The sequence below is a fragment of the Panulirus ornatus genome, chromosome 32 (genome assembly GCF_036320965.1).
Source record: "Panulirus ornatus isolate Po-2019 chromosome 32, ASM3632096v1, whole genome shotgun sequence".
In the NCBI taxonomy this organism is placed as follows: domain Eukaryota; kingdom Metazoa; phylum Arthropoda; class Malacostraca; order Decapoda; family Palinuridae; genus Panulirus; species Panulirus ornatus.
This window is the reverse complement of record NC_092255.1, coordinates 22,791,758-22,819,133: the sequence shown is the minus strand read 5'-3', so window position 1 is coordinate 22,819,133 and position 27,376 is coordinate 22,791,758. Positions and strand designations below refer to the sequence as shown.

The window sequence follows — 27,376 nt, the reverse complement described above, 5'->3', positions numbered from 1 at the left end:
TGGAAAATTAAAAACGAGGAGGAAGGCTATCCAGCCCCCCCGCTCCCTCCCCTTTTAGTCGCCTTCTACGACAAGCAGGGAATACGTGGGAAGTATACTTTCTACCCTATCCCCAGGGATAATATATATATATATATATATATATATATATATATATATATATATATATATATATATATATATATATATATATATATATATTCCTGTGAGTCCACGGGGAAAATGAAACACGAAAAGTTCCCAAGTGCTTTTTCGTGTAATAATCACATCATCAGGGGAGACATAAGAGAGAGATATAACAGTCAGTTGATATACATCGAAGAGACGAAGCTAGGACGCCATTTGGTAAACATGTGGTTGTCCAAAACATATATATATATATATATATATATATATATATATATATATATATATATATATATATATATATATATGAGCGGATGCGGCCTTTGTTTCGTGGCGCTACCACAATAACGCGGGAAACAGCTACTCAAGTATGTAATAAAGAGAAGAAACAGAGAAGGGGCTATATGGGTAAATTTCCCTCTAAGGCTGTCATCTGTTCTGGAACGCTACTTCGCTAACTCAGGAAATGGCAAATACTAACTCAGAACTTGATCTTCAGGTGAACACTTTGCCAGAGTATACGAAGAAGAGGTTTGGCGGCCGTAGGATCCAGACTTATCTTGCATTACTGTCACTTATCCTCTACATTTTCACAAAGATCTCAGTGAGTATAACTTCCCCCAAATCTTTTAGCAAATGTTTTGTGGACCTTATTGGAATATATCTTCATAGAGGTGCAGGAAAGTCATTCCATACATGAAGCTAGTCATTTTCCTGCTGAATGCCAAAATTGCTATAAAGATTATCTTTTTAGACTCTATTGCAGAACTCATTGAGTATATTTATAAGATACTAACAAGCTTATGATTAGTCAAAGCTACACTGTTGAACATTTGGTGTGGGAGGTAAGTTGCCAGAAGCAGAGTTTTTATCCACGGTGTGAGGCATGTGTACGAGTGGGAAGAGAGGAGAGTGATTGGTTCCTAGTGAAGGTCTGTCTGCGGCAGGGATGTGCGATGTCACCATGTTTGTTTTTGTTTATGGTTGGGGTGGTTAGTGCGGTAAATGCAAGAGTTTTGGAGAGAGGAGTGAGTGTGCTGTTTCCTATGGGGTGAAGTAGAGCCGGAATGGATGAAGGCGAGCAAGTATATATATATATATATATATATATATATATATATATATATATATATATATATATTTTTTTTTTTTTTTTTTTTTCTTGTCGCTGTCTCCCGCGTTTGCGAGGTAGCGCAAGGAAACAGACGAAAGAAATGGCCCAACCCACCCCCATACACATGTATATACATACGTCCACACACGCAAATATACATACCTACACAGCTTTCCATGGTTTACCCCAGACGCTTCACATGCCCTGATTCAATCCACTGACAGCACGTCAACCCCGGTATACCACATAGGTCCAATTCACTCTATTCCTTGCCCTCCTTTCACCCACCTGCATGTTCAGGCCCCGATCACACAAAATCTTTTTCACTCCATCTTTCCACCTCCAATTTGGTCTCCCACTTCTCCTCATTCCCTCCACCTCCGACACATATATCCTCTTGATCAATCTTTCCTCACTCATCCTCTCCATGTGCCCAAACCAATTTCAAAACACCCTCTTCTGCTCTCTCAACCACACTCTTTTTATTTCCACACATCTCTCTTACCCTTACGTTACTTACTCGATCAAACTACCTCACACCACACATTGTCCTCAAACATCTCATTTCCAGCACATCCATCCACCTGCGCACAACTCTATCCATAGCCCACGCCTCGCAACCATACAACATTGTTGGAACCACTATTCCTTCAAACATACCCATTTTTGCTTTCCGAGATAATGTTCTCGACTTCCACACATTCTTCAAGGCTCCCAGGATTTTCGCCCCCTCTCCCACCCTATGATCCACTTCCGCTTCCATGGTTCCATCCGCTGCCAGATCCACTCCCAGGTATCTAAAACACTTTACTTCCTCCAGTTTTTCTCCATTCAAACTTACCTCCCAATTGACTTGACCCTCAACCCTACTGTACCTAATAACCTTGCTCTTATTCACATTTACTCTTAACTTTCTTCTTTCACACACTCCACCAAACTCAGTCACCAGCTTCTGCAGTTTCTCACATGAATCAGCCACCAGCGCTGTATCATCAGCGAACAACAACTGACTCACTTCCCAAGCTCTCTCATCCACAGCAGACTTCATACTTGCCCCTCTTTCCAAAACTCTTGCATTCACCTCCCTAACAACCCCATCCAGAAACAAATTAAACAACCATGGAGACATCACACACCCCTGCCGCAAACCTACATTCACTGAGAACCAATCACTTTTCTCTCTTCCTACACGTACACATGCCTTACATCCTCGATAAAAACTTTTCACTGCTTCTAACAACTTGCCTCCCACACCATATATTCTTAATACCTTCCACAGAGCATCTCTATCAACTCTATCATATGCCTTCTCCAGATTCATAAATGCTACATACAAATCCATTTGCTTTTCTAGGTATTTCTCACATACATTCTTCAAAGCAAACACCTGATCCACACATCCTCTATATATACATATATATTTATATATATGACTGTATTGTTGACTGGTTGGTAAGGTTATTTAATGTATGTATGACTCATGGTGAGGTGCCTGAGGATTGGCGGAATGCGTGCATAGTGCCATTGTACAAAGGCAAAGGGGATAAGAGTGAGTGCTCAAACTACAGAGGTATAAGTTTGTTGAGTATTCCTGGTAAATTATATGGGAGGGTATTGATTGAGAGGGTGAAGGCATGTACAGAGCATCAGATTGGGGAAGAGCAGTGTGGTTTCAGAAGTGGTAGAGGATGTGTGGATCAGGTGTTTGCTTTGAAGAATGTATGTGAGAAATACTTAGAAAAGCAAATGGATTTGTATGTAGCATTTATGGATCTGGAGAAGGCATATGATATAGTTGATAGAGATGCTTTGTGGAAGGTATTAAGAATATATGGTGTGGGAGGCAAGTTGCTAGAAGCAGTGAAAAGTTTTTATTGAGGATGTAAGGCATGTGTACGTGTAGGAAGAGAGGGAAGTGATTGGTTCTCAGTGAATGTAGGTTTGCGGCAGGGGTGTGTGATGTCTCCATGGTTGTTTAATTTGTTTATGGATGGGGTTGTTAGGGAGGTGAATGCAAGAGTTTTGGAAAGAGGGGCAAGTATGAAGTCTGTTGGGGATGAGAGAGCTTGGGAAGTGAGTCAGTTGCTGTTCGCTGATGATACAGCACTGGTGGCTGATTCATGTGAGAAACTGCAGAAGCTGGTGACTGAGTTTCGGTAAAGTGTGTGAAGAAGAAAGTTAAGAGTAAATGTGAATAAGAGCAAGGTTATTAGGTACAGTAGGGTTGAGGGTCAAGTCAATTGGGAGGTGAGTTTGAATGGAGAAAAACTGGAGGAAGTGAAGTGTTTTAGATATCTGGGAGTGGATCTGGCAGCGGATGGAACCATGGAAGCGGAAGTGGATCATAGGGTGGGGGAGGGGGCGAAAATTCTGGGAGCCTTGAAGAATGTGTGGAAGTCGAGAACATTATCTCGGAAAGCAAAAATGGGTATGTTTGAAGGAATAGTGGTTCCAACAATGTTGTATGGTTGCGAGGCGTGGGCTATGGATAGAGTGGTGCGCAGGAGGATGGATGTGCTGGAAATGAGATGTTTGAGGACAGTGTGTGGTGTGAGGTGGTTTGATCGAGTAAGTAACTTAAGGGTAAGAGAGATGTGTGGAAATAAAAAGAGCGTGGTTGAGAGAGCAGAAGAGGGTGTTTTGAAATGGTTTGGGCACATGGAGAGAATGAGTGAGGAAAGATTGACCAAGAGGATATATGTGTCGGAGGTGGAGGGAACGAGGAGAAGAGTGAGACCAAATTGGAGGTGGAAAGATGGAGTGAAGAAGATTTTGTGTGATCGGGGCCTGAACATGCAGGAGGGTGAAAGGAGGGCACGGAATAGAGTGAATTGGAGCGATGTGGTATACCGGGGTTGACGTGCTGTCAGTGGATTGAATCAGGGCATGTGAAGCGTCTGGGGTAAACCATGGAAAGCTGTGTAGGTATGTATATTTGCGTGTGTGGACGTATGTATATACATGTGTATGGGGGGGGGGTTGGGCCATTTCTTTCGTCTGTTTCCTTGCGCTACCTCGCAAACGCGAGAGACAGCGACAAAGTATAAAAAAAAAAAAAAAAAATATATATATATATATATATATATATATATATATATAAAAGGGGAGGGAGCGGGTGGCTGGAAATCCTCCCCTCTCATTTTTTTTTTAATTTTCCAAAAGAAGGAACAGAGAAGGGGGCCAGGTGAGGATATTCCCTCTAAGGCCCAGTCCTCTGTTCTTAACGCTGCCTCGCTAATGCGGGAAATGGCGAATAGTATGAAAGAAGAAAGAAATATATATATATATATATATATATATATATATATATATATATATATATATATATATATATATATATATATATATATACCCACATACAGCAGGATGCTGAATGATTATAACACCTTTTTTCCTCATGAAATATATCAAAAGTGGCAAGTTGCTATACCATGTGAATGCACCAGGTAGAACAGTTTAGGTGGAGAGTACTGAGAATGGCTCTATGGCTGGTTAGTTAGCTGAGAGAGAGAGAGAGAGATTGGATTGGAGTGGATGCGCTTGTGTATGATTTAGAATACATTCATACCCATCATCTATCAGTATAAAGTGTCATTCTTCTGCATCTTTGGATCATTGTAGTTACTGTTTGCAGTAAGATTGCTACTTCGATTTTTCTTCTTCCCATCAGGTCAACCTGTACTCTGGTGCTATCTTCATTCAGCAGGCCTTAAGAGTGAACAATTTGTATGTGCCCATCATCTCGCTGTTACTGATGACTGCCCTGTGCACCCTTTTTGGTGGCCTTGCAGCTGTCATATACACTGATACATTGCAGTTCTTCATCATGATTATTGGATCCATTTATGTTATGATCAAAGGTGAGATAGACAGATCTGTTTTGTCATGTAATTCATTGTGATTACTTATGATTACCTTGTTTATACAGAGTGGGGAAGGAATTCTACACTTATAAGGCCCCACCTTTTAAACTTTTGCTATCACAGAATTATATTGAATTCTGTATTGTCAGCATTTATGTTTTATTCCATAGCTATTGTGATGCTAAAAGAGTATTTTTTTTAATCTTTTTGTTACTAAAATACTTGCTTAGAAGCACATGACAGCATTTGGATGCTCTATATTTGCATCTCACTTTGAACTGTTGACTGTTAACATTGTCAAACTGGTTTACAAATTAAGGCTATGATCAAGTGTCTCTTTAGTTTTGTCTTCCTTTATGGGCAAAGTCAAAACTTTAAACCTTTCCCTGTAACTTGTCTTTCTTATTTTAATTACCTTCAAGGGTGATGACCAATGTAAGAAGCATATTCCATAATATATACTGTGATTTATATATTTTGTCAGTAGCTTGTTGATTATTTCTATAACCTTGTCCTCAGATGTAGTTTTGATATATGCATGCAGACATTTTGTACCGGCATTCATGCGATAGGTTAGGTACAATGTCAACCCTTAGGTTCCTAACATATACAAATTCTTGTAACTTGTTTCCTGCTCGATTGCATTCATATCAAGGCCTTTGTTCCACTGTCTTCCATTCTCATTACTTTGCATTTACTTAGGTTTAATTGCATCACCCATGTACATTTATCAAACTAACCTTGGAGCTTTCCTAGATCCCTCTGTTATCTGATAGAGTCCTCAGTATTCTTTAATTTTTTGATGATCTTGGCATTATTTGGAAGCATATTCAAGTATGAGCCCAGTTCTACAGGCTATTCATTTGAATAGGTCACATAGAGCAGGGAGTTGCTAAACTCTGCCTGCTTGTAGTTACATTGTGAATGAAAAGTTTCCTTAGGCAGGCTTGTATCTTAGGAGTGCAGTTTCATTGAAGAAATCCTCATTCCAGTGGAGTCCATAATTTCCCTGGTACTGAATGTGCTGTACCCTTGAAGCGTGAAGAACCCTAGGAGAAAGGGTCTAAGGGGTTGTTAGGGTAATGTTAACAAGAGCATTATTCCCTAGACGGAGCCCTGCGGCACACCACTGCTTGCCCCAGCTTGATTCGAGAGGGCTTATCTGACTTATGTCCCTTTTTTCCTTCCACTAATATAGCTTTCTGTCAGTCAGAGGAGTATCCTTCTTATGCCAGTCTGAAAATCCAATTTCTTCACGTATGAAATGAATAACAAAAAGAATTATAAATGGAGCAAAAGAAAAACAGTTCACTGAATGTTGACTGTTTTCCAGAATCATAGAGAGGATGTGTGTGTACAGCTTAAGGATTACAGAGGGATCATTATTATTTTTGTTGAATAATTGATAGCAGTGGTTACTGATCCACTGCCTTAATGATAAACAAAAATGAATGTAACTTGGGTAACTGGATATGAGAGATGTGGTGGGAAACAGTTGAATGAACTGATCAAGAGTGAACAGAAGTTTCACTTTCATTGTAAAGTTGTATAGGATCATGAGCTAAGGGTGAATGGTGCAAGTTGAGTTGGAAACACTTTCTAGGTCTCCATCAGCACTCAGAAAGCCAGACAAATCATCGAGGTGGGACCAAAGTTCAAGTGAGTGTGATAGTGTTGAGTGTATTTATAGGTGAACACAGGACAATAGAGGAGTAAGTGTTCAATTTGGAAGTTTTATCTTGGGTATGAGGGGTCCTATGATACATGTAATTGGTATTTGTAGTGCTGAAGAGATGGGAAGTGCCCAGAATGCAGATGAGAAAATGGAACTCATACATGTGTGTGGAGTATGATTTCAAATGGGTGTACGTCTAATGAAGTTATTAAGACTTGTGTTGAGATGACAGTTATCTAATGCTTATTGGGTCATTTTGGTGTACATGTGTTTTGTTAGTGTTAAGTTTGTCGAGGAGAAGGATTCTGTAAGGATAGGTTGTCGAAGTGTGAAGCAAGGGCAAACATTTTATTTCTTCCTGAAGATTGGTGGTTGGTCATGTAGTGGTTTGGTTGAGAAAGGCTTAGTACTGTTATGAAGACCTGAGTGCTAATGAAGAAAATATAATTCTACTGCAGTCCCATCTTGGTATGCTCAGTACTCATGTCTTCACAACAGTACTAAGCCTTTCTCACCCAACCCGCTCCATAACCATCCACCATATTAAGCATATCAAATTTGGATTGTAGTACAAATATTTTTGTTTTGATATGCAGGTGTTGAATGTTTATGGTTGCTAGACAGCTAGTGAGTGTTCCAAGTGCTTTGCTTTGTGTGGTTTGCAGTTTCATTATGTTTGCTTTTGTCAGTGGATGACCAGGCAGGAGGAGCATGATTTAGGGTGGATTGGATGAATTGTTTGTAAATGATTCTGAGGATTTTTTTCATCTCCAAATCAAGCACAGTATGCATTTAGTTTGGTTGTTTGTACTGTATCTTTTATGAAGCTTTGTTTGTAGCCTTTGGGTTGATGTTTATGGTTTGGTGATGAATAGTGTGTGTTGTGCATGATGCCTGATGTGGATGAAGTTTTGTTCAGTGGGAGAAGTTGACCATTTAAGGTGACTGAAGGGTGTAAGTTAGAGTCAAGGCTTTCGTTTGGTTAAGAGAATGGTGGTAGATTTCATTGGTAATGCAGACATTCTATTTTGTGTATTAATTGCATGATGTGCTTTTACATATTGTCATTTATGGGTAGTGTCAGGGTTTGTGATGCAATTGTCAAGTTATCTGCATATGAGGTTATTTGCTTACTGTAGTTTGCAGGAAATTATAAGTCATTCAGGAAGAGATTGATGAAATTGGAGAAAACAGTTCCATGGGAACTCAGGTGTAGAGCTTGAGGATTATGGAGGTGAAGTCCTTGTGTGTGAATAGTGGCCAGCTATAAAGTTGGGTCATGATTCTTTTTTTATTTTTGGGAAGGATGGTGTCAACCATCTCTTGTGCAAGAATGTATTGGGGATGGGTAAAGCCATCTAGGATGTGGTGAGTGAGATTTGTGTGTAGTATGATAATGAAATGATTGAGTCTAAAGCCATACTTTGTTGGTGTGGGCAGGTTATTTTGATTGATTGTCTTTTAGATCTGTTTTTTGAGGAGTTTGATTACTAAAGACAGCAGTGATGTAGGGTAAAAGAAGGAGGGGGAGTTGGATGTTTTCAAGGGTTTTAAGATGGGTGCTGTGTTGTCAGGTCTCCATATGTTTAGGATTTTGTGTGCAACCTGGATTGGTTGGAGATAGTTGTAAGTGCTTGCATTGCAATTGGGCCTATGTTTTTTGTATGGAAGTCTGATATGCTATCAGGGCCTGTTGCTGGGAAATTCTTTGTTTTGAGTATGTTGCAGTGAGAATGAATGGTGGGTCAGGAGTTCTTCCAGGGTGGATTCTGTGTAAGTTTCTTATGACTGCCCTCTTTAGGGGTGTGGTTAGTTAGTAGTGTATTTTTTAGGAGTATTTTATGAATGTGTTTGTATGTGTTTTGGGAAAAGGGATGTTGTTCATTTGCATTTAAAAGTACATGTATGAGGGCTGTAGTTTTTCTTTATCACTTGCCAGAGTTGGTTGCTGTTTTGTGGTTAACGAAAGTTCCAGTTTGATCTGTGCTTTTTAGTGATTAGGATATTAATGTTGCTTAGAGATTGAAGTTATTGGTTGATCATTCTTGATGGTGAGTAGTTTTGTGTGAGCATATTTCTTTGCTTTATTACTTCTTTATCATGTAGGAAGAGGTTTGGGTTACATTTATTTCAGTACCTTTGGGGTGTATACCTCTTATTGTTTTAGTAATGTAGCTTGGTCTAGGGATGGGAAATTATATATCATGAAGATTTAGAGCTTAGGATATATTTCTCTCTATGTCTTTGTGTCACAATGGAAATTACATATGATGAAATCTTGGAGCATGGATTCTTTATATAATGTGAATTCTGGTGAATTTGCTTTTCTGTGGCTTTTGCATATTCTTTGGTGGCTGTGTGTATTCAGTGGGTTAAAAGGGCTATCAAAATGAGAAAGTTGTCAGAGAGTCTCCTTCAGTTGGTTATTGTATGTATGCAGTGCTGATTTGCAACGGTAATGACTGGTGACATTAGATGTTGTAAGTAATGGTTGGAATTCTGGTTAGTTGGTTGAGTAGGCTGAAGAAGTTTAAGAATGCAGTAGGTTTATGTATCATATTTCACTTTGGGGATCTTGGGTATGAGTTTTAAGGCATGTAGGATAATGAGCAATGAAATCATCCACATAGATGGGTGATTTTTTTTTTCTATTTTGGACACTCCAATCACAGATTAAAGTCCACATAAAGGCCAAGCCTCAATTGAACTATGGAGAGGTTAATGAAAAAGAAAAAGAAGAGGCAAAGGAAAAATGTATGAATTTTGGAGGAAGTGAAAAGCTTGTCTTTCAAAAAGTGCAATGTCATAGTTATTCAGGAAGACATGAGAAGGTAGAGAGTTCCAAAGCTTCGAGGTATAGAGAAAGGAACAGATATCAAACAGCCCATCCTTGGTCAAATACTGTAGTTGGAATGTATTTATTACAGCAGATGGTGATAGCAGGTATATAGGCATTGATGATGATGTGATAAGAGTTGTGTAGTTTAATTTGTATGGCTTATATTTCAAGAATGTTGTCATTGTTTTTAATACATTTTATATTTTAAGTGGTGTTGGTGAGTGAGATGTAAAAGAGTATCAGTGTTATGAATCCTCCTCCTTGTTCATTATGTCTTGCCTTAAAGTTAGATAGTTCTAGAAAGGAGGGAAGACAGATCTGGATGTAAGTCTGCATATGATCAGATGAAAATAAGTATAATTATAAACTTCAGATTGAAACCTTTTCAATATTCAGAGTACTGTACTGTTTATTTTCCATGTACTATATGTTCATGTGTTTTGAAGATCACATAAAAGTTGAGTTAGAACTATAAAATTTTCGTTAGAAAAACAAATTGTAAAGAACAATAGTTTTAACTTCAAAAATATGCTAAAATACAGCACAGTACTTTTTTTTTTTAATTTTCCAAAAGAAGGAACAGAGAAGGGGGCCAGGTGAGGATATTCCCTCAAGGGCCCAGTCCTCTGTTCTTAACGCTACCTCGCTATCGCGGGAAATGGCGAATAGTATGAAAAAAAAAAAAACAGCACAGTACATTATAATTAGTTGTGTTTTCTAAATTTTCAGGATTACAGGAAGTGGGAGGATACACAGCACTACAGACTAAGTACTTAGCTGCAATTCCTGAGAAGCTTGTAGCAAACTCAACATGTGGGATCCCTCGTGCTGATTCTTGGAGGATGTTAAGAGATGCTGACCCCAATGTTAGTGACATTCCCTGGCCTGCATTCTTATTAGGCCAAATGCCTTCTTCCATATGGTATTGGTGTACTGATCAGGTGAGTTTTCTATTATTTTTAGCTTATACATCTCCTCAACCCATTACTGTATTTGGGTCTGTAAGTGAAACATGGTCTTCCACTTTATCAAGTATTTCTTAATTCACCTTGCATATTGAATTGATTCATCACATGAGACTAAGTCTTCATTCACACCTCCTAATGGTCATGTAAAATATCTCCAGATTCATCACATGAGACTAAGTCTCCATTCACACCTCCTGATGGTCATGTAAAATATCTCCATTGTACTTTATCAAAGCAATTCCTCTGGCATGTAAAAGAAAAATTGCTTTCCATCATGCCCATGTTTTGCCTCTTTTTCTTGTATTTTTAACTGTATTACTATATATTTTATTTATTATTTATTCATATTCTTTCATTATACTTAGTCGCTTTCTCCCGTGTTAGTGAGGTAGCGCAAGGAAATGGACGAAAGAATGGCCCAACCCACCCACATACACATGTATATGCATAAATGCCCACCCACGCACATATACGTACCTATACATTTCAACGTATATGTACATATACATACACAGACACATACATATATATACATATGTACACATTCACACTTGCTGCCTTCATCCATTCTCATCGCCACCCCACCACACATGAAATGGCACCATCCTCCCCCGTGTGCGTGCGAGGTAGTGCTAGGAAAAGACAACAAAGGCCACATTCGTTCTTACTCAGTCTCTAGCTGTCATGTATAATGCACCGAAATCACAGCTCCCTTTTCACATCCAGGCCCCACAAAACATTCCATGGTTTACACAAGACGCTTCACATGCCATGGTTCCATCCATTGACAGTATGTCGACCCCAGTATACCACATTTTTCCAATTGACTCTGTTCCTTGCATGCCTTTCACCTTCCTGCATGTTCAAGCTCACTCGAAATCTTTTCACTCCATCCTCCCACCCCCAATTTGGTCTCTCATATGTATATGTTGATATACATATACATTTGTATGTCAACATATACATACACATACACAGACATATGCTTTTATACACATGTACATATTCATACTCTTTTCTGGCCAGTTAGCTGCCGTACATTCTAAATGACTTTACCATCATAAAAGGTTCATCCATATCTAAAATTCAGTTGACTTTATTATTCTTCACTAGGATTATTTTGTCTGTTCCATCTGCAAGACGTAAGTTATCCTCTACTTTTAACATGTACAAACCCATGTGTTAATGCTGTACATCATTTCAACTTCTTAAATACTTTGCACTTAAGGTCTTCCTATTCCCCTGGGCACACCAGTTTTTCTTCCCTACCAGACATGACTTTCAACTTATGCTTTTCTACTTTTGTCCATCTATCAATTTATCTTATGTATCTGATGCCCATTCCCTTTGGAAACTCCTCCATGGGAGTAGTCATGTCAGAAGAGTCACCCTTCCTGTTGAACTCCAGTGCTGCTTCTTACCCATTATGCATCACCCTTAACAGGCCTCTGGCAGAGGGCAACTCTAGTGCAGTTTACAGAGGCACCTATGTAATGTTCCTACCAACTACTACCTAGTGTGTCTACCTAATATTCCTACTTAATGTTGCAGTGTACTACTTCTACCTAATACTCCTAGCTAATGCTGCTACCTACCACCTCTACCTAATGTTTCTACCCAAAGCTCTTGTCTAACGTTCCTACCTACTGCTTCTATCTGTTGCTCCTACCATTTTGTCAAGAGGCAGGGCTAGCGCAAAGTGCCCACTGCAGGAAATTCTGGAGTTGCAAAGAATGAATTGTGTGAGTTAAATATTGTCAAATGTTATTTGTGACAAGGAGAGACAGTATGTTTGTGGACAGAATAGCAGCAGTCCACTTGTGGGTGAGGCAGTAGGAAAAGATGGCTACCTGGGTCAGAGGAGTGCATCTTGACAACTACTGAAGTGTTGGCTCACTATGCAGCCATTACTAGGCCTCTCAATATCTAGGCGAGTAGCACCAGTAATATACTTCCCTAATCAATAACTGCCTACCAGCTACTACCTACTTCCCACTTATGTTCCATACTCTTCATCTCCCCCAAATACCTAAAACTTTTGCAGCTCTAAAGCTTTTCACTGCTCATTCTGGTTTTGCAATATTTCACCTTGTGGAGAATTATTGGGCTGTAGTAAATGCTTTATGATTTCACTTCTTAAAGTGTTTATGTGATTAGGTAACTCAGAAATCCTAATGTAATTTGAGTGATTTGTAAACAATTCTCTTCAGATGATGGTCCAGCGTGTGATGGCGGCTCGCAGCCTTTCACATGCAAAGGGTGCTACCATTTTTGCTGGTTATGTTAAGCTCTTGCCACTTTTCATTATGGTTATTCCAGGTAATGACAGCCTTTCTTTTATGTGCAAAAATTTTGATTGTTATATTAAGTGACAGTAGCTTGTATGTTTTTTTGCATGCTAATTCATAAATCACATCTAATTATTTGGTTATAGGCCAAGAGATATATAAGTAAATTAGGCACAAAATAAAGAACTAGGAATTTGGTGCTGTGGAAGATTGGCTTTATGAAGTCTCCACACACCACGTCTGTGATTAAGGTCATTTCTTTAGCTTTTGATAGTAATACATCTTTCACATTTGAGTTTTGTTTTAGCCTTCTGTATTTGTTTCTGCTCTCCTTACAAAAACAGTCCTTTTTTCATTGTTCTTATCCATATTTCTCTCATTTGATGGACTCTGTGTTGCCTCTGGTTTTTCAAAGGAGTGCTCAGGTATACTTGGACAATTTCTGTAATTGCATGTTTGATTACAAGGACAAGTGTATATCCTTCTTAGGAGGCAGTGGCTTCATAATAGCTTGAAGGTGGCTTTGTCTTGTATATTTGTCACTGTTGCCTTAAAGTATGTGGTGCTGGGAATGATGTATGATTTTATTTTGGAATTTCCCCTTTTTCTCAGTTGATGTAAACCTGTAGAGTTCAGGTCAAATTGGGGCACATGTCTACTGTAGCATTGGCAGTTATATTAGTGGGTACTGAAAATGAGAAGTATTAATGGGTAATGAAAACGAAAACGGTGTCTCAAAATTTTTTTTATGGGAACTGACATGGCATAGGCAAAATATGCTTCACTCATGGCCATCTTGGGTGAAAAGGAAACTAGGTGAGAAAAAGAGACAAGAAATTAATCAAAGGTCCTCAGTTATTTATTCAGTGTTTGTAGATGAAATAGGTCAATGTCAGGTCAAAGATGGTTATTTTTGATGGTATGATAATCTCAACAATGCTGTATGGATATTACTCTTGGATATTGAATGCAAAAGAGAGAAAGAGGGTGGATATTTTGGAAAATGAATGCCTGAGAATATGTGGTGTGAAGAGGAGTTGATTTTATTAGGAATGACAGAGTACGAGAGAGATGTAGGAGTTAGCAGGGTCTAATTGAGAGAATTGACCAGGGTGTGTTGAAATAGTTCAGACATGAAGAGAATGAATAAAGAAAGAAAGATTGACAAAATGGACCTATTTGTCAGGAGTGGAGAGAGGAAAGGGTTAGAGAACACCAAGGGGAAAATGAAAGGATAGATTGAAAGAGGGTTTTAGATATCGGGGCTTGGACGTCCAGGAGGTTGAGAGGTATAAATGGGATAGAATGATTGGATCATTGTGATATGGAGGGGTGGTGTGTTCTTGATGGATTGAACCAGGGCATGTGAAGTAGTCAAAATAAGCCATGGATTAATCAGTGGAACTTGGCTTACAGTGGTAGGTGCTGGTTTTTGTGCTTTATACATAAGAGCAGAGTGAATAAGTGCAAATAAGACTGCTGTTCATTTGTTTCTGACATTCTTGTGCAAAAGTAAGAGAAGCAGTTATGAACAAAATTATACATATTTTCTTTCATTCTTGTTTGCTGTTTCCTGCATTAGTGAGGCAGCACCAAGAACAGACAAAGAAAAAGTCTCTTTCAGTTGCATCCATTCTTTAGCAATCCTGTGTATGCTATGTTAATATTTCTTCTTTTCTTTCATGCATTTGTGCTTTTACCTGTGGGGTGGGATGGCATTAGGAATGGATGATGGCAAGCAGGGATGAATGTGTACATGTATATATACGTATGTGTATATATAGTATATGTATGTATGCATATGTGTCTGTATGCATATGAGAACATCAGTGAAGGGGGCAAGGGGAAAGTGATAACAGAGAGTGATGAAGTGAGAAGGAGATGGAGTGAGTATTTTGAAGGTTTGTTGAGTTGTTTGATGATAGAGGGCAGATGTAGGGTGTTTTAGTCAGGATGGTGTGTGAAGTGAGAGGGTCAGGGAGAATGGTATGGCTAAGAGAAAAGAGGTAGTGAAAGCCTTGTGAAAGATGAAATCCAGCTAGGTGGCGGGTTTGGATGGCATTGCCGTTGAATTTATTAAGAATGGGGGTGATTGTGTTGTTCATTGGTTGGTAAGGATATTCATTGTATGTATGGACCATGTTGAAGTGCCTGAGGATTGGCAGAATGCATGCATAGTGCCATTGTACAAAGGCAAAGGGGATAAAGGTGAGTGTTCAAACTACAGAACCATAAGTTTGTTGAGTTCTTGGGAAATTTTATGGGAGGGTATTGATTAAGAGGGTGAGGGCATGTACAGAGCATCATATTGGAGAAGAGCAGTGTGGTATCAGAAGTTGTAGAGGATGTGTGGATCAGGTGTTTGCTTTGAAGAATGTATGTGAGAAATGCTTCGAAAAACAGATAGATTTGTATGTAGCATTTATGGATCTGGAGAAGGCATATGATAGGGTTGATAGAGATGCTTTGTGGGGGGTCTTAAGAGTATATATTGTGGGAGGTAAGTTGCTAGAAGTAGTGAAAAGTTTTTACCAAGGATGTGAGGCATGTGTCCGGCTAGGAAGAGAGGAGTGATTGGTTCCCAGTGAATGTCGGTTTGCAGCAGGGGTGTGTGATGTCCACATGGTTGTTTAATTGTTTATGGATGGTGTGGTTAGGGAGGTGAATTCAAGTTTTGGAGAGAGGGGCAAGTATGCAGTCTGTTGTGGATGAGAGGGCCTGGGAAGTGAGTCAGTCGTTGTTTGCTGATGATACAGCTTTAGTGGCTGATTTGGATGAGAAACTGCAGAAGTTGGTGACTGAGTTTGGAAAAGTATGTGAAAGGAGAAAGTTGAGAGTAAATGTTCAGCAGGGTTGAGGGACAAGTTAATTGGGATGTAAGTTTGAATGGAGAAAAACTGGAGGAAGTGAGCGTTTTAGATATCTGGGAGTGAACTTAGGAGCTGATGGAACCATGGAAGCAGAAGTGAATCACAGGGTGGTGGAAGGGGTAAAGGTTTTGGGAGCAATGAAGAATGTGTGGAAGGAAAGACCATTATCTTGGAGAGCAAAAATGGGTACGTTTGAAGGAATAGTAGTTCCAGCAATGTTATATGGTTGCGAGGCATGGGCTATAGATAGGGTTGTACAGAGGAGAATGGATGTGTTGGAAATGAAATGTTTGAGGACAATATGTGGTGTGAGGTGGTTTTGATCGAGTAAGTAATAAAAGGGTAAGAGAGATGTATGGAAATAAAAAGAGTGTGGTTGAGAGAGCAGAAGAGGGTGTGTTGAAATGGTTTGGACATATGGAGAAAATGAGTGAGGAAAGATTGACAAAGAGGATATATATATATATATATATATATATATATATATATATATATATATATATATATATATATATACATATATATATATATATATATGTCAGAGATGGAGGGAAGAAGGAGAAGCGGAAGACCAAATTGGAGGTGGCAGGATGGAGTGAAAAAGATTTTGAACGATCAGCGCCTGAACATACAAAAGGGTGAGAGGCATGCAAGGAATAGAGTGAATTGGAATGATGTGATATACCGGATTCAACTTGCTGTCAATGGACAGAATGAGGGCCTGTGAAGTGTCTGGGGTAAACCTTGGAAAGGTCTTTGGGGCTTGGATGTGGATAGGGAGCTGTAGCTTTGATGCATTACACATGACAGCTAGAGACTGAGTGTGAACAAATTTGACGTTTTTTGTCTTGTTTTCCTGGTGCTACCTCGCTGAAGCAGGGGGGTGGCGATGCTATTTCCTGTGGGGCAGGGGTAGTGACAGGAATGGATGAATGCAAGCAAGTATGAATATGTACATGTGTATATATGTCAATGCCTGTGTGTGTGTATATATATGTATTTATAGGCTGATATGTATGTATGTTTATGATCGTATATGGGCGTTTATGTATATATATATGCTTACATTAGTGGATGGGCCATTCCTCATCTGTTCCCTGGCGCCGTCTTACTGATGTGGGAAACAGCAATTATGTATGATAATGAATTATGAAAACTTATATTTTCATTAATATTATACTTAATCACCATCTCCCACATCAGCGAGGCAGCACAAGGAAACAGATGAGGCATGGCCCAACCCATCCACATACATATGTATATACATAAACACCCACACACACACATATATATAATTACACATTTCAATGTATGCATACATATGTATACACAGGCATATACATATATACACATCTACACACCCACACTTGCCGCCTTCTTCCATTCCCGTCACCACCCCGCCAAACATGACGAAGCATTCCCCCTCCAGCAAGCTAGCGGCAGGAAAAGACAAAAAGGGCCACATTCGTTCACACTCAGTCTCTAGCTGTCATGTGTAATGCACTGAAACCACAGCTCCTTTTCCACATCCAGGCCCTACAGACCTTTCTATGGTTTACCCCAGACACTTCACATTCCCTGGGTCAATCCATTGACAGCATGTCGACCCAAGTATACCACATCGTTCCAGTTCACTCTATTCCTTGCATGCCTTTCACCCTCCTGTATGTTCAGGCTCCAATCGCTCAAAATTTTTTTCACTCCATCCTTCCACCTCCAAGTTAGTCTCCTGCTTCTCTTTGTTACCTCCACCTCTGACACATATATCCTTTTTGTCAATCTTTCCTCACTCATTCTCTCTACATGTCCAAACCATTTCAATACACCCTCTTCTGCTCTCTCAACCACACTCTTTTTATTACCACACATCTCTCTTACCCTTTCATTACTTACTTGATCAAACCTTGCATGAACAAAATCCTTTGAAAGTAAATGAATGCCAACAAATGCTGGCACCAATCTTGCCCTGTGCCAATGAAATTGAAAACAGCATCTTTTTAATTATTTAGGGAGATGCTTAAAATGGGAAGAGTATCAAATAGAGGATCATAAGGAGCTATGGGTTTAGAGATTGCAGATAAGTGTTGTTATATAGTACTGTGTCAAATACACTGAAACTTGGCCTCAGATTATAAAAGATTATCTTTTGCTGTGTAACACATTTGTTAATTGGTAAAATTTTTTGTCTTTCCTTCCTTTAATACTTTTGTATAGTAATTAAATTTTTTTTATAATTCTATAAAATGGACCTTTCATTATATATTTTGGCCAGGAATGGTTTCCCGTGTGCTGTTTCCTAATGAGGTGGGTTGTGTTGTCCCTGAGGAGTGTTACAAGTTTTGTGGCTCGCGTACATCATGCTCCAATTCTGCTTACCCAAAACTTGTATTGGAATACTTGCCAAGTGGTATGCGAGGTGCAATGCTCTCAGTCATGCTTTCTGCTCTAATGAGTGATCTTACATCCATCTTTAATTCTGCATCTACACTCTTCACAGTGGATATTTGGTCAACATTTCGACCAAAAGCTAAAGCAAAGGAACAGCTTCTTGTAGGAAGGTTAGTTTCAACATCTTGATAATTTTATGATAAAGTTTAAAGTTTTAAGTTTTACTAACATTCTATCCAGTGAATGAAAATTGAATTTTGATATTTATATTTAATTACATATCTTTGGGTTTAGGGGAAAAGGAATACTTCCCATGTATATCTGTTGTGTCATAAAAGGCAACAAAACAGTGAGAGGAAGGGACTGTAAATCCTCCCCTCCAGTATTATTGTTATTGTTTTCAAAAAGCTCCTGTACATAAGCCACATTTCTTTACCCAAAGAACACACAAACATACTCGTGAGACATTGCTCAAAAATTAGCCTGAAACCAACAACATCCCTGAACAAGAAAGTCATTAAGAACCTATCCAAATTCCATCTAGAAACTACTCCCCTCCCACCTTTCATTTCAATGGATATAAGCAATGCAACTAGATCTTTAATGAACTCTCTTGCTACAGGCCCTGACATCATAACCACTGTATCAAACGTTTGCATGAAACATAGTGACTCGCTTGCAATCCAAGCACTTACAGATTTCTTCAGCTACTAGCTACGCCATGTATTCCCAACAACTGGAAAGCTGTCAACATAATACCCATCCTAAAACCCTCCAAACCGCCCGACTCCCCCTACTTCTACCAATCTACATCACCTCTGTCCTCAGTATCCAATCTCCGTAAAAAATTTATTCACAACAGAATCTAACAAAACATACCACTCTTACTCACACAGCATGTTCACACCCAAACTACCACTACACTACACACTGTGTTGTAACTTTCATTATGAAAATAGCTAAGTCTGCTTGTAAGAAACTGGAAGTGCTGTTTGAATGTCAAAATTTCTTTTCTCCCAACAGTTCTGTTTAAACAAAGGATTGATTCTGGCCTTTAACAGAGTACTTTTCACACTTGTGGGGTGGTTCTAGCTCTCCATTCTTGAAATACTCAAGTTGAAAGCAGTCTGAGTTATGAACACCCCCCACATGTTGACCTTAAAACTTGACTCACTTTCCCTATGCTGCAGTGTTGATCACTTTCCTTTTCCTGTAGGTATAGTATTTCCACAAGTTCCACAAAATCAATCAGCCATTTTTACATAGGACCCCATACCATAAGTTTATTGATAATTTCTTGCAATTTTTCTTTTAGGCTTTTCATCTCGATGATAGTGGTGTTCTCCATCCTGTGGATTCCCATCATTAAGCAGACTCAAGGTGGACAGCTTTTTATCTATATTCAAGCAATTGCTGCTTACTTGGCCCCACCTATTGCTGCCATGTACTGTATGGCAATTACATGGAAAAGAATGAATGAACCAGTAGGTTTGACTTAGTAGTGATTGTATTTAATCCTTTATGAAATACTTCACAATATAACAATATTGTGTGATAAATTATGAAATTCTTTGTAGTATTACTGTTATTGTGTGTGTAAAAGCAATGATGAAGAATTGGTTTTTGTATGTTAATGGATCAAAATGCTTGTTTGAGTAAATCTTAGATCCACTAGTTTTGGTTGCCTGTAGAAGCACAAATGTTATATAGCAGTAAGGACTGAATTGGGATGGTGGTACATGAAGAAGAGTGTTCATTGTCACTAACATCCAGAATTCAAATATTCATGCATTTGAGATTTCTTCCATAATGTAATTAGAGTTTCTGAAGGTTGCCACTTCATTTTCTGTGTACTGCCATAACACATGCTAACTCAGATCATGTCATAACTTCATCATTATTCTCTTGGTAAAATTTTGAAGGATTCTTCAGATATTAGATAAGGGCATGTTGTTATATAATCTTAAGGAGAGTTATGATGTTGATAATATTACCATATATGATAAAACTGAAGAATGGCCATTCTTCGTCTGTTTCCTTGTGCTATCTTGCTGACGCGGGAAACAGCTATTAAGTATGATGATAATGATAAAGCAGTGTGAATAACTGTTTTAAGTTTTGATAAGAGAGAGATCCAAATAAAGTAAGTACAGAACAATGCACAGAATGCACTGGTTGATCTTGAGATTGTGTACAAGTGGTTTAACCCTTGAAAATGGGCATGGTCCAGAATGTCCTCTGCATGTATGCAAAAAGAGAAAGGGAGAGAGATTAGTATTTAGGAGATACAGAAAATACACTGAAATTGTATGAATGCCTTTGTACTGTCTTAGTTCACTGCTGAGTGGGTGGTGGAGGAAAGTGAGGATGACACATCTGACAGCTCTCAATAAAAAGTGAAGATAAGAGATCTAGGTTCTTTCCCTTTAATGAATTTATTTTCATAATGCACTCTCATAAATAACACGAGTATATTTAGATTTTTTTTGTTCATATGTGTTTGCTGTTCCCTGTGTGGGCAAGGTAGCATTCAGAACAGCTGACTACACGTATAGGAAAAAAACTTCCTTTGCTCCATCCTCTGCTCCTTCTTTTGGAAAGTACTGCAGAAGAGGAGGATTTTCAGCCTTGTGCTTTATCCCTTTTAAATTGCCTCTTGCAACATCCAGGAAATGTGTTAGCCATATTCTTTCTCCCCCATTCCTAGGGATGATATTTTGAGATATTACACATTTATTACAACAAATCGGTGTGAAGGAAAGTGGCTGGCACACGTGAGGAAAGTATGAAAGATTTTATTTTTTTCATTAGCTTAGTTTTGCACTCCACTCTTGCTTCATACACAGGCACAGCATTGGTGGTGAATAACCTAAGTGTATATAAAAATTTCATTTGAGTTCACTCCTGAAATAAGTGTGATGACTGACTGGTTGGCAAATGTTGATAAGATATTGGAGTTTTTTTCTTTGAATGTATTGTAGTTCTTTACCTGGTATCTTTTATCAAAGTTATTCATCACCCATGGATTACACAGAGAGAAAATTAGGCACAATTGTTGTTCAGTTTCTTCCACCATGGGTTTGGTTAGCGGGATACCTCCCATACTGGTCTTTCTCCATATTACATAATTTCACAGAAATCACTCTCAGAATCACATATTTTTTTTCACAGTTTTTAAGTTATTCCTCTTCACTTTCTTCGTCAGCTGAAACATATTAGTGATCTTCCTCATAACTTACTTTTCACAACAATATATGTGGTTCCTGTGGGCTCACATGCATGCATTACCTGCAGGTTGATGGCCATGCACTTAGAATGCGGTTGTAAAAGATACTGAGGGAGCAGAATTTTTTTCTGTGCCTTCCTGACAATGGATGAAATATTTCTAGGCTAAAAAGGGTTCAGTATAGCAGCTGGATATTCAGACAGAGGCAGGAAAAGTTAGCATATTATGTTGAGAGTAATCATTCCCTAAGAGCACATGATATGATGAAGGCTATCGCTTTGTGTAGTAAGTAATATCAGTGTGAATGTGTACCTATTTCTGGACCATTTTTGTGAGAAAAGGTGTAACATTTTTATGGAGTTAGAAATTAGTGAGCATCGTGTAATTACGAGTGGATAGTTGCACAAATTTAAGAAGCAATGCTGCATCTTCTATTTGAAGATTAGTGCTAAGATTTTCAGATACAGATGCTTCTGAGAAGTTCATTCAAATTTTTTTAAGATAGTGAAAGATGAACTCTGCTTCAGATCAAATTTGTTATGGAGATGAAACTAGCCTCTTTTTGCACTACATTCCTCAGAACTTGCTTTCAATTTAAGATAGAAATGCAGTGTCTGACATGAAGGAAATAAGGAACAAAATTTCTGGCATAAAAGAGTTTAAGTTGTTGGTGATGGGAAAGTATGCTTGTCCCAGAAGGGCTGTTGATGCAGCAGATATTTTTGATTTAATCATATACTTCTGTGAACTTGCTATCAGATTCCAACCTTGGATATGATACTGCTTTTTCTTTACCAGAAACTGCATACATTGCCATTACTGTTTGATTATAACATTGTGCAGTTTCGTGATGCTTCTGCCATAAGGACTTCATACAGACATGATTTGTTGCACATAATACCATAAGCTGCTTAGAGGGGTTATAATTTGCTCAGGAATGCCCTGCCATATATTTTCCTCATCATATGAGCATGAAAATTCTGTCTTCATTTCAGACACAAGCATCCTCTTATTTAGCCATAGAAATAGAAGATTAATTGATAAGGGAAATTATTAGAATGAAACTGATAAGCCATGACCATAATACATAAAATTTATTATACTCTGTCATAGCATATTTCACCAATTTTACAAAGATATCGATATTGGGTGATGCTTTAAAGTCATCAAAATTACAATCTTAACATTATAGGCTTTATGATTTTGTATAAGAATCATACACTCTCTCTGAATATTATCAGTTGATATGGCAGCTATATTCTTGTTATCCCATTCTTCATGATTTTTGTTATTTTGGTAGGGAAGTATGCATTGAAAATAATACTAGGTTACTTCTTCTGAAAGCCAAGAGTAATGCAAGATGATCTTTATTGCTCAGAGTGTTTACCAATATATTGAAGATCTTTTGCCACAGAAATGTTACACCCCATATTAGTCCTATCTCCTTTCTCTCCTTTGACACATTTACAGGTGAGGTGAGGAACCAGGCAAAGTTAGCAGGTAGACCATTCATCATGCTCAATGCATTTAGATGCAACTAAATTTCATAGAGTGCACAAAGATCTAACCTTTTATATTTATCATTTTTTTAAGATATCATTAATTATGAGTCTCAAAAGATTGTAAAACTTCGGTAAATGATTCTATTTTACATATATGTATATTGTTTGTTTGGTATTATTGGTCTCCTGATAAAACTGAATGTTTTTCTTATTCAGTAAGCCAATAATGCAGATTTCATTTTAAGTAATATCTGTTTTGTTAGTTTACCTAGTAAGGAATGTGAACACATTATAAGTATATTCATTCCAACAGGGTGCATTTTGGGGGTTGATGAGCGGGTTTGTTCTCGGAGTGATTCGTATGTTTTTGGATTTCTACTATGGTGAACCTGCTTGTCATGAAGAAGACACCAGACCTATATTCCTCCAAAAGGTAAGTGTTATCACAGTGTTTAATAGCAATATATTCATACTTCACCTCCATATTTGCATTAGCTTACATCCATTCTCCTGCTGTAATGTGTAATGCACTGAACCACAGTTCCCTATCCAGCACTGGTGGCAGATTCAAGTGAAAAACTGCAGAAGCTGGTGACTGAGCTTGAAAGAGTGTGTGAAAGGAGGAAGATGAGAGTAAATGGGAATTAAAGCCAAGGTTATTAGGTTTAGCAGGGTTGGGGGATGGGTTAGTTGGGATATGAGCTTGGATAGAGAAAAATTGGAGGAAGTGAAGTGTGTAAGGTATGACGGAGTGGACATACCATTAAATGGAACTGTGGAAGCGGAAGAGATTCATGGGGTGGGTGTAGGGGCAAAGGTTTTAGTAGTGGAGAATGTGTGGAAAGAGATGTCATTGTCTGTTAGGGCAAAAATGGGTATCTTTGAAGGTGTAGTAGTCCTAGCAGTGTTATATGGATGCAAGGAATGGGCTGTAGTCAAGGATGTGTGGATGAGGGTGGATGTGTTGGAAATTAGATGTTTGACAATATGTGGTATGAGGTGGTTTGACTGATCAAGTAATAAAAGGGTAAGAGAGAGGTGTTGTAATAAAAAGCGTGTGACTGAGAGAGATGAAGAGGGTGTACTGAAATGCTTTGGACTTATGGATAAAATAAGTGAGGAGACGTTAACAGAGAGGATATATGCATCAGAAGTAAAGGGCACAAGGAAATGGGTAGACTGAGTTAAGAGATGGGAAGATGGAGTGAAAAAGATTTTGAGTAATCAGGGTTGGACAAAAATGGCAATATATTTGAAGGTTTAAGAGTACCAACAGTGTTATATATTTTATTTTATTTACTTTGCTTTGTCGCTGTCTTCCGCATTAGCGAGGTAGCACAAGGAAACAGACGAAAGAATGGCCCAACCCACCCACATACACATGTATATACATACACGTTCACACACGCAAATATACATACCTATACATCTCAGTGTACACATACATATATACACACACAGACATATACATATATACACATGTACATAATTCATACTGTCTGCCTTTATTTATTCCCATCTCCACCTCGCCACACATGGAATAACAACCCCCCTCCCCCTCATGTGTGTGAGGTAGTGCTAGGAAAAGACAACAAAGGCCCCATTCGTTCACATTCAGTCTCTAGCTGTCATGTAATAATGCGCCAAAACCACATCCAGGCCCCACAGACTTTCCTTGGTTTACCCCAGACGCTTCACATGCCCTGGTTCAATACATTGACAGTACATCAACCCCGGTATACCACATTGTTCCAATTCACTCTATTCCTTGCATGCCTTTCACCCTCCTTCATATATTCCTATGTTTCCATGGGGAAAATATACATCACAGTATACCACATCATTCCAATTCTCTCTATTCCTTGTATGCCTTTCACCCTCCTGTATGTTAAGGCCCCAGTCACTCGAAATCTTTTTCATTCCATCCTTCTACCTCCAATTTGGTCTCCCACTTCTCCTCGTTTCCCCCATCTCTGACACATATATCCTCTTTGTCAATCTTTCCTCACTCAGTCTCTCCATGTGGCCAAACCATATCAATACAATTATTATTATTATTATTATTATTATTATTATTATTATTATTATTATTATTATTATTATTATTATTATTATTTATCCCTGGGGATAGGGGAGAAAGAATACTTCCCACGTATTCCCTGCGCGTCGTAGAAGGTGACTAAAAGGGAAGGGAGCGGGGGGGCTGGAAATCCTCCCCTCTCGTTTTTTTTTTTATGTCTCCAAAAGAAGGAACAGAGAAGGGGGCCAGGTGAGGATATTCCCTCAAAGGCCCAGTCCTCTGTTCTTACCGCTACCTCGCTAACGCGGGAAATGGCGAATAGTATGAAAGAAAAAGAAAAAAAATTATTATTATTATTATTATTATTATTATTATTATTATTATTATTATTATTATGGGGATGGGGGAGAAAGAATACTTCCCACATATTCCCTGCGTGTCATAGAAGGCGACTAAAAGGGGAGGGAGCGGGGGGCTGGAAATCCTCCCCTCTTGTTTTTTTTTTTTTTTGTTTTGTTTTTTGTTTTTTTCCAAAAGAAGGGAAAGAGAAGGGGGTCAGGTGAAGATATTCCCTCAGAGGCCCAGTCCTCTGTTCTTAACGCTACCTTGCTAACGCGGGAAATGGCGAATAGTTTGAAAGAATTAATTTTAATATCTATCTATTATACTTTGTCGCTGTCTCCCGCATTTTGATATATGGGATGTATTTATCCCTGGGGATAGGGGAGAAAGAATACTTCCCACGTATTCCCTGCGTGTCGTAGAAGGCGACTAAAAGGGAAGGGAGCGGGTGGCTGGAAATCCTCCCCTCTCGTTTTTTTTTTAATTTTCCAAAAGAAGGAACAGAGAAGGGGGCCAGGTGAGGATATTCCCTCTAAGGCCCAGTCCTCTGTTGATAACGCTACCTCGCTAATGCGGGAAATGGCGAATAGTACGAAAGAAAAGAAAAAGATTTAGGGAAGCAGTGATGGCTTGCGCAAAAGGTGCTTGTGGCATGAGAAGCGTGGGAGGTGGGTTGATTAGAAAGGGTAGTGAGTGGTGGGATGAAGAAGTAAGATTACTAGTGAAAGAGAAGAGAGAGGCATTTGGACGATTTTCGCAGGGAAAAAATGCAGATGAGTGGGAGATGTATAAAAGAAAGAGGCAGGAGGTCAAGAGAAAGGTGCAAGAGGTGAAAAAGAGGGCAAATGAGAGTTGGGGTGAGAGAGTATCATTAAATTTTAGGGAGAATAAAAAGATGTTCTGGAAGGAGGTAAATAAAGTGCGTAATACAAGGGAGCAAATGGGAACTTCAGTGAAGGGGGCTAATGGGGAGGTGATAACAAGTAGTGGTGATGTGAGAAGGAGATGGAGTAAGTATTTTGAAGGTTTGTTGAATGTGTTTGATGATAGAGTGGCAGATATAGGGTGTTTTGGTCGAGGTGGTGTGCAGAGTGAGAGGGTTAGGGAAAATGATTTGGTAAACAGAGAAGAGGTGGTAAAAGCTTTGCGGAAGATGAAAGCCGGCAAGGCAGCAGATTTGGATGGTATTGCAGTGGAATTTATTAAAAAAGGGGGTGACTGTATTGTTGACTGGTTGGTAAGGTTATTTAATGTATGTATTATTCATGGTGAGGTGCCTGAGGATTGGCAGAATGCTTGCATAGTGCCATTGTACAAAGGCAAAGGGGATAAGAGTGAGTGCTCAAATTACAGAGGTATAAGTTTGTTGAGTATTCCTGGGAAATTATATGGGAGGGTATTGATTGAGAGGGTGAAGGCATGTACAGAGCATCAGATTGGGGAAGAGCAGTGTGGTTTCAGAAGCGGTAGAGGATGTGTGGATCAGGTGTTTGCTGTGAAGAATGTATGTGAGAAATACTTAGAAAAGCAAATGGATTTGTATGTAGCATTTATGGATCTGGAGAAGGCATATGATAGAGTTGGTAGAGATGCTCTGTGGAAGGTACTAAGAATATATGGTGTGGGAGGCAAGTTGTTAGAAGCAGTGAAAAGTTTTTATCGAGGATGTAAGGCATGTGTACGTGTAGGAAGAGAGGAAAGTGATTGGTTCTCAGTGAATGTAGGTTTGCGGCAGGGGTGTGTGATGTCTCCATGGTTGTTTAATTTGTTTATGGATGGGGTTGTTAGGGAGGTGAATGCAAGAGTTTTGGAAAGAGGGGCAAGTATGCAGTCTGCTGTGGATGAGAGAGCTTGGGAAGTGAGTCAGTTGTTGTTCGCTGATGATACAGCGCTGGTGGCTGATTCATGTGAGAAACTGCAGAAGCTGGTGACTGAGTTTGGTAAAGTGTGTGAAAGAAGAAAGTTAAGAGTAAATGTGAATAAGAGCAAGGTTATTAGGTACAGTAGAGTTGAGGGTCAAGTCAACTGGGAGGTAAGTTTGAGTGGAGAAAAACTGGAGGAAGTAAAGCTGTTTTAGATATCTGGGGGTGGATCTGGCAGCGGATGGAACCATGGAAGCGGAAGTGAATCATAGGGTGGGGGAGGAGGCGAAAAT

General features: G+C 39.0%; 1 protein-coding gene across 1 annotated transcript in view; it reads left to right on the top strand.

Annotated features, from left to right (window-relative positions):
• Positions 1–27,376, top strand: part of LOC139759175 (sodium/glucose cotransporter 4-like) — a 74,100-nt gene that overhangs the window by 24,353 nt on the left and 22,371 nt on the right. The window contains exons 5-11 of the mRNA XM_071681223.1: positions 626–730; positions 4,911–5,100; positions 10,347–10,558; positions 12,796–12,904; positions 18,016–18,301; positions 19,447–19,615; positions 23,173–23,292. Of these exons, the coding sequence (XP_071537324.1) occupies positions 626–730; positions 4,911–5,100; positions 10,347–10,558; positions 12,796–12,904; positions 18,016–18,301; positions 19,447–19,615; positions 23,173–23,292 (1,191 nt within the window). The remainder of the gene's footprint in view (positions 1–625; positions 731–4,910; positions 5,101–10,346; positions 10,559–12,795; positions 12,905–18,015; positions 18,302–19,446; positions 19,616–23,172; positions 23,293–27,376) is intronic.